The 8,195-nt window shown below is 43.8% G+C and overlaps 1 protein-coding gene across 1 annotated transcript; it reads right to left on the bottom strand.

Annotated features, from left to right (window-relative positions):
* Positions 1-3,882: 3,882 nt before the first annotated feature.
* On the bottom strand, positions 3,883-6,418 carry LOC138664395 (uncharacterized). Its single transcript, XM_069751052.1, has 2 exons — positions 6,069-6,418; positions 3,883-5,905 (listed from the first exon to the last, which is right to left on the bottom strand). The coding sequence occupies exons 1-2, from the start codon at positions 6,365-6,367 to the stop codon at positions 5,026-5,028; spliced, it is 1,179 nt and encodes a 392-aa protein (XP_069607153.1). The 5' UTR covers positions 6,368-6,418; the 3' UTR covers positions 3,883-5,025.
* Between the last annotated feature and the right edge of the window lie 1,777 nt (positions 6,419-8,195).

Genomic DNA, 8,195 nt, shown 5'->3' with positions numbered 1-8,195 from the left:
TCTGACGCATCGTGACGCATCCCTAAATTGGTATGTGTTTGGCACATAACGTTTTTTTTCTGACGGACCTTCAACGCGGCTTGCAGCGTTTTCGGGTCCGGCCAAGATAACGCACTACTAACGGAAGCGTTCATTCTGCCATAGAAGGCTATGGCAAACGCAGTCAGACGCAAATCATGAAAAATTTCCAAATAGGACCACACGTTTTAATAGCGTTTGAGGGTGGTCACATGTGGTCATGTGACAGGAAATGTGATTTCGGCCATTAAAGGAGGAATATCCCACTCACATCTCCTGCACGTGACAGAGTGTTTTGCCGTAGCTCTTATAAAATGTAAGTACATTTCTATATATTATATATCTCTGTATACATCATGGGAGTCTGTAATGTCCGTCGGATGTGTGTGTACTAAACATGTATTGCTTTGTTGCACACAGATGTCGGATACAGATGTCAGCAGCAGCAGCAGCAGCGTGTCTGCGATTTTTTCTTCTGAGTCGGTAGGCTTGCACTTTAAAAAACCATGTTGTGTGAAACTCCATTGTATTGAGCTAGGCATAACAATCCTGTTTATTGTTTTATTGTGAATAGGAGTCTTCTGAGCCCGAGGCTGCTAGACCTCCCCCCAAAAAACACGCAAAAACAACAAAGGTACATAGCACACATGTTGAATTTTTCAGGCATAAATTTATTGATCCAATGAATGTTAACATTATTTAATGTTAAAATATTTTTTTTTACATTTTACATACACAATAGGTTGTGGCACAAGGAGGACAAAAAAGAAAAAAGGTCCGGCGACGTCTGTCGTCGCCACAACTGCCAGTGGTAAATATAAAACTAGAAATATTCTATCCAATATTTACCAACAATCTATCTATTCACTTTCTATCTACTATATCTATAAACTATCTATCAACTATCTATCGCTCCATCTATTTGTCTATCTATATCTATGTATCTATCAATATCTATGTATCTATCTATCTATATCTATCTATCTATATCTATGTATCTATCTATCTATATATCTATCTATCAATATCTATGTATCTATCTATCTATATCTATCTATCTATCTATCTATCTATCTATCTATCTATCTATATCTATGTATCTATCTATCTATATATCTATCTATCAATATCTATCTATCTATCTATCTATCTATCTATCTATCTATCTATCTATATCTATCTATCTATGTATCTATCTATCTATCTATATATTGCTATATCTATGTATCTATCTATCTCTGTATATATGAATATGGCCATCCAGTGAAATTGACACTATCAACATAACGTTTTGTGTTTACATAGTCCAAGTCAGCGACAAAAAAAAAAAAGGATTGTCGTTGACGAAGAGCCATTGACTATCCACAATGAGACACTTATTAACCTTGTGGAAGCCAACCCCTTCATATGGGACCAGAGCGACAGCTCCCACCATGACATCGTGAAGAACCGGAAGTTGTGGGATCAAATAATCTGTCACTTTGATCCCCGAAACATGGAGAAGTCGACAACCTCAAAGAAAAAAATTGGTAAATATTGGTGACGTAACATCGGAAAATGTTTAAAAAAAAAAAATTTCTATCCTATCAACCTATCCACTTGTTGTCTGCTATCTATCTCTCAATTATCAACTATCTGTACACTATATATCTATCTATCTATACACTATTTCTACACTATTTCTTATCTAACAACTATCTATCTACTATTTATATATCAACTATCGTAGCAAACTATGAACAATTTTTCCTATATCTTAAAACAATCTATCTACTATTTTTATTTATTTATTTTTTTTAAATTTAAAGCCGATGCTGTCCATACCCGTTGGAAGTCCATCCGCGATCGCTTTGTCCGTGACTACCGGAACAGTCAGAATGCACCAAGCGGATCAAGTGGCAAACGGGTGACACCGTATGTGCATTATGACCAACTACTCTTTCTTCAGAAAACAGTGTCTCAGCGCTCGTAAGCAGGGGTGGATTAAGGGTAGCCAGGGCCCCGGGCTGTTCAGACACTGTGGGCCCCCCGGGTCATGTGACGGGGGTCATGTGACGGGGGTCATGTGACGGGGGTCATGTGACGGGGGTCATGATATACCCGAACCAGATTATTCCAGAAAAATGGCCGGGCCCTACTCTACTGTAACCTATTAAATATTTGTTAAAATCTGCAATACAATTTAGGTATATTTTGACCAATAATATCACATACAAGGAACAAATACCACCGCACCATGACCAGACCACAAATTACAACCACAGTGATCGAATAATATCACATACAAGGAACAAATACCACCGCACCATGTCAAAACCACATATTACCACCACTTGGTGACCAAATATCACATACAAGGGACAAATACCACAACACCATTTCCAGACCACATATTACCACCATATAGTGACTGAATACTACAATACTGATCAGTAAAAAACAACAACACAATACTATCACCATAAGTGCCAGTATTCACAGGAGATCTGTACTTAGTATGCAGTGTCTGGGTAGAGGTAATACAGAGATCACTGGTGGTATTATACACAGGACCTCTATATAGTATACAGTGTATAGTGTCAGTGTATAGGTAACACTGACTCACCAGTGACGTCTCTAGGTGAAGTCCTTCATCTTTCATCCAGCACAGACCACCATCATTTCTTCCAGCCAGGACTCGTTTCTGCAGGAAATAACAGTTAGCTCGAGCTCCGCTTGCAGAACACATTACTTAATTTTTCCCAACTTCTACATTACACCACATGAAGAAAAAAAGGCGATATAGTGTCACTCTGCACAGTAACAGGACCGACCCCCATTTAAAACAGTATACTCAAAAAATAAAATAAATATATCACTGCAGTAATAATATCCCTTAATTAGCCCCTATGGTAATAATATTCCACATCCTGGCCCCGTGTGTCTCATTCCTGGCTCCAGCCATATGTTCTCGCATCCTGCCCTCATGAGTATCCATTCTACCCCATATGATCTCCACATCCTGCCCCATATGTCTCCATCGTATCCATCCTGCCCCATGATCCAATCCTGCCCCATGTCTTTCATTCTGCCCATGCCTCCAGTCCTGCCCCCAGTGTGTCCAGCATTGCCCCAGTGTCCTCCAGCAATCTGCCCCAGTGTCCTCCAGCAATCTGCCCCAGTGTCCTCCAGCAATCTGCCCCAGTGTCCTCCAGCAATCTGCCCCAGTGTCTCCAGCAATCTGCCCCAGTGTCTCCAGCAATCTGCCCCAGTGTCCTCCAGCATTGCCCCAGTGTCCTCCAGCAATCTGCCCCAGTGTCCTCCAGCAATCTGCCCCAGTGTCCTCCAGCAATCTGCCCCAATGTCCTCCAGCAATCTGCCCCAATGTCCTCCAGCATTGCCCCAGTGTCCTCCAGCAATCTGCCCCAGTGTCCTCCAGCAATCTGCCCCAGTGTCCTCCAGCAATCTGCCCCAGTGTCCTCCAGCAATCTGCCCCAGTGTCCTCCAGCAATCTGCCCCAGTGTCTCCAGCATTGCCCCCCCGTGTGCCCACCGTTAACCGATCAAAAAACAAAACAAAATAAAAAAAAAAACAAAGTCCCCTCACCTGTCCGCGCTCCAGCGGTGAGCTCCCTCCAACAGAGCACACTCGCCAGCGACTGACAATGACGTCAGACGCCGGCGACGTGTGCGCCTGCGGCCGACATCAGCCGCCAGCCTCCAATTGGCTGGCGGCTGTTGTTAACTATTGACGTGCGGGCGCGCGCCCGCACGTCAATAGGAAACCGCCGCGGAGCCGGAAGGGGCCCGCTGAGCAGATGAGAAGGGGCCCGGTGAGCAGATGAGAAGGGGCCCGATGCGGGCCCCCTCTCTCTGCCCACCGGGTACGGCGGGGGCACATAAATGGCGGGGGCATTCACAGATGATTATCAGAGGGGCAATCTGTGCGGTAGCCCAGGGCCCCCCCAGACCACTGGGCCCTGGACTACTGCCCATATTGACCCTCTGATAATCTGCCCCTGCTCGTAAGTACAAGAAGGTCTGTGTGCGAGACTTCATTGTTTAAAGGAAAATAATTAATTTTTGTTTTTGGGTTACAGCACGATATGCAGTACCGCTGCTCCTAGACCAGCAGAGGAACTTGAGCCTTCTTCAGTGGAACCAACGCAACCTGAAGATGTGTCTGGCATCAGCGAGCCACGATCTGCGGATAGAAGCACTGTTGCTGCAGGTGTGAGTGCCCGGTTGCAATCACAGCGTGGACGCAAGCGAGCATCTCAAAAAGATGAAGCTGATGCAATTATCGTGGATGGACTCCAACGGGTAGAGGACATGTGTCGCAGTGAGCTCAAAGACCTGAGGCGGGAAATTACCGAGCTGCAAGCCCGCGAGTCTGTATACTCTGCTAATGAGTGGAAGCTACTTTTCTTATCGTATGTGCCTGTAGCACAAAATATCCCGGCACATAGAAACCTTATGTTTCGACAAAGACTTAACGAGCTTGTAGAGGAATTTGTGGGCACCGAGGAACCCGCTCCATCGGGAAGAAGAAGACTGGACATGCCGCCCTACAACCCTCAATATAGAGGCCGGGGTGAAACGAGCGTGGAACCTCAAAGACAGTGTAGCAGTCCATCATATAGTTGGGCAGACAATACTCCCGTGCAGTACCAAAGTCTTTAGTACAGTTCACTGTCCACAGCCAGGTGCAATTACCGCGTTGCAATTTTTTTTTTTTGGGGGGGGGGGTTTGTTGTTAATTTCTATTTTCCTTTTTTTTTCATCCCTATGGGATATCATATGTTACACCTGTGTACCAACAGTTTGTTGGAAAAATACAAAAACATTTAGTAAACTGTTTCAAAGTTCAGATTCTTGTATGACTTTAACTTTAACTTTTTACACGACATCAGGTTAAACAACATAACTTTTTACACTACGTAACTTTTTACACGACATCAGGTTAAACAACATAACTTTTTACACTACGTAACTTTTTACACGACATCAGGAAGACTTTAAATTATTTTCACACGTGTCTGTCTTGCCATGGAACCTGGCCTTCATGTGTGAAGTAGTGTGCAAATTGATCACGAATCCTCATTATTTGTGATGCAGAACGAACTGTAGTCGATTCAATGCTACTGAGGTACGACTCACAATCATTGGGGTCTACCAACTGGGGTTCATGTCTCGCCACAAAATTGTGCAGACAGATGCACGCCTTCACAACACGGTCCACATTGTCTGGTTGCAGTTGCATGCAGGTTAGTAAAATCCGCCATTTTAATGTCAAAATCCCAAAGGCACACTCCACATAACGTCTAGCCCGGCTCAAGCGATAATTAAAAATGCGCCTGCTGGAGTCTAAACTACGGCTTGAGTAGGGCTTGAGGAGATTTTGTCCTAGTTGGAAGGCCTCATCACCAACTAAAACATAGGGCAAACTTGGGCCTTCGGTCCCCGGAAGAGGTCGTGATGACGGTATGTTTAAACTTTGGCTGTACAAACATTGGCCCATGTTGGAGTCTCTGAATACTCTGGTATCGTTAGTCCGGCCATAAGCTCCAATATCCACAGCAACAAAACGGTACCTGGCATCCGCAATCGCCATCAATACTATAGAAAAGTATTTCTTATAGTTATAGTAGAGGGAACCACTATGCGCAGGTTTCTGAATCCGAATGTGCTTTCCGTCCACGGCACCAATACAATTGGGGAAATTAGCCACATCCTCAAACTGTTGGGAAATCGCTAGCCACATTTCTGATGTTGGTGTTGGTAGCACAAGTGGTTGCAAGTTGTTCCAAATGGCATCACAAGTTTCCCGAACCAGTTGACAAATTGTTGACTTCCCAAGTCGAAACTGGTAATGCAGTGACGCAAAAGTTTCTCCGGTAGCCAGATATCTGTTGACATTCAAAAAAAAAAAAAAAAAAAAAAAATTAGGATTTTAATGATCATCTAAAGGCTAGTTTACAATATAATAAACAATTGCAAAATGAACATTAGGCCACACGATACCGAGATCTAGTCTTTGTCAATAGAATGATAAAAAAAATGTATAATTACCTCACAGTCACTACTAAACGTTGCTCCGCACTGATGCTTTCACGAAAAGTGCTGCGATGATGATGTATCTCATCCTTCACATGTGAGAGCAGAACATCAAAGGTCTCAATGGACATCCGTAGATAGCGTTGGAATTTGAAGGGATGATCCCGAAGCTGCACATACAGGGTGTGAAAGGCACCATATGTACTCCGCAAGAAATTCACTTCGTGGATCCAATATCTCCTTTGCGAACTACGCTTTCTCTGCCGAAGTCGCAACCGCATCAAGCGAAATCTGACGAGCTCAGACACAAACATCTTGCTAGCAGAAGTTCACTCAATGCTTTCAAAATGGAGAATGAGTCTGTGCCCACACCCGACAATGACAAAAGGGAAAAAAAAAAAAAAAAAAGAACAACTTTATTGACAGTGACAAACGCAGACAAACGGATACTTCGTAAACGGACATCAAAATGAAAAAACGCGATCACATGCGTTAACGCTAGCGTTACCGTGACGACGAATTTCACATATTTTTGCTCCGTTTCTGTACATGCGTTTAACGCATCCGTTTAACGCCATGTACTTGACGCAATGTGAACCTAGCCTTAGGCCGGCGTCACACTTGCGAGTTTTACGGACGTAAGAGCGCAGAAACTACGTCTGTAAAACTCGCAAAAAATACGGCACAGTTATTCTCTATGCCCCTGCTCCTATCTGCCGTATTTTACTGATCAGTATTATACGGCTTTCTACGGCCGTAGAAAATCGCAGCATGCTGCGTTTGTCACCGTATTGCGCAAATAAAACGCCAATGAAAGTCTATGGAAGCCCCAAAAATACGGATTACACACGGACCAGCAGTGTGACTTGCGAGAAATACGCAGTGCTGTTAGAGAGAAAAGCCGGCAATTCAGTGCGGTGTACAGTAAAATCACACTGACAGCTTACAGTAGAATAGGTAGAATAAATATGTACACATAGAATAGGTATATATATATAAATATATATATATATATATATATATATATATATATATATATGTCAGTGAGACACATATATGTATATATATTCTTACTTCATACAGCCGCGATATAGCAAAAAGCCGGTAATTCAATTACCGGCTTTTGCTTTCTCCTTCCTAAAACCCGACATGATATGAGACATGGTTTACATACAGTAAACCATCTCATATCACCATTTTTTTTGCATAATCCACACTACTAATGTTAGTAGTGTGTATCTGCAAAATTTGGCCGTTCTAGCTCTTAAAATAAAGGGTTACCGTATATACTCGAGTATAAGCCGAGATTTTCAGCCCATTTTTTTGGGCTGAAAGTCCCCCTCTCGGCTTATACTCGAGTCATATACCCGGGTGTCAGCAGGGGAGGGGGAGCGGGGGCTGTGTAATCATACTTACCTGCTCCCAGCGCGGTCCCTGCAGTCCCTGGCTTCTCCGGCGCTGCAGATTCTTCCTGTACTGAGCGGTCACATGGCACCGCTCATTACAGAAATGAATAGGCAGCTCCACCCCCATAGGGGTGAGTATGTGATTTTTTTTTTTTTATGGCAGCACCAGCAGCATTATAAGGAGCACCTATGGGGCCATAAAGGTGCAGAGCATATATGGGGCACAGCATTATAAGGAGCACCTATGGGGCCATAAAGGTGCAGAGCATATATGGGGCACAGCATTATAAGGAGCATCTATGGGGCCATAAAGGTGCAGAGCATAAATGGGGCACAGCATTATAAGGAGCATCTATGGGGCCATAAAGGTGCAGAGCATATATGGGGCACAGCATTATAAGGAGCACCTATGGGGCCATAAAGGTGCAGAGCATATATGGGGCACAGCATTATAAGGAGCACCTATGGGGCCATAAAGGTGCAGAGCATATAAGGGGCACAGCATTATAAGGAGCACCTATGGGGCCATAAAGGTGCAGAGCATATATGGGGCACAGCATTATAAGGAGCATCTATGGGGCCATAAAGGTGCAGAGCATATATGGGGCACAGCATTATAAGGAGCACCTATGGGGCCATAAAGGTGCAGAGCATATATGGGGCACAGCATTATAAGGAGCACCTATGGGGCCATAAAGGTGCAGAGCATATATGGGGCACAGCATTATAAGGAGCA

This window comes from Ranitomeya imitator, chromosome 2 (genome assembly GCF_032444005.1).
Source record: "Ranitomeya imitator isolate aRanImi1 chromosome 2, aRanImi1.pri, whole genome shotgun sequence".
In the NCBI taxonomy this organism is placed as follows: domain Eukaryota; kingdom Metazoa; phylum Chordata; class Amphibia; order Anura; family Dendrobatidae; genus Ranitomeya; species Ranitomeya imitator.
This window is presented reverse-complemented; position numbering and strand designations above follow the sequence as displayed.

Bases quoted from the DNA above. Each gene is read 5' to 3' on its own strand.
- LOC138664395 (XM_069751052.1), bottom strand. From the start codon at position 6,367: ATGTTTGTGTCTGAGCTCGTCAGATTTCGCTTGATGCGGTTGCGACTT. The intron at 5,906-6,068 runs GTAATTATACAT...GAATGTCAACAG, and splicing joins CGTTTAGTAGTGACTGTGAG to ATATCTGGCTACCGGAGAAA.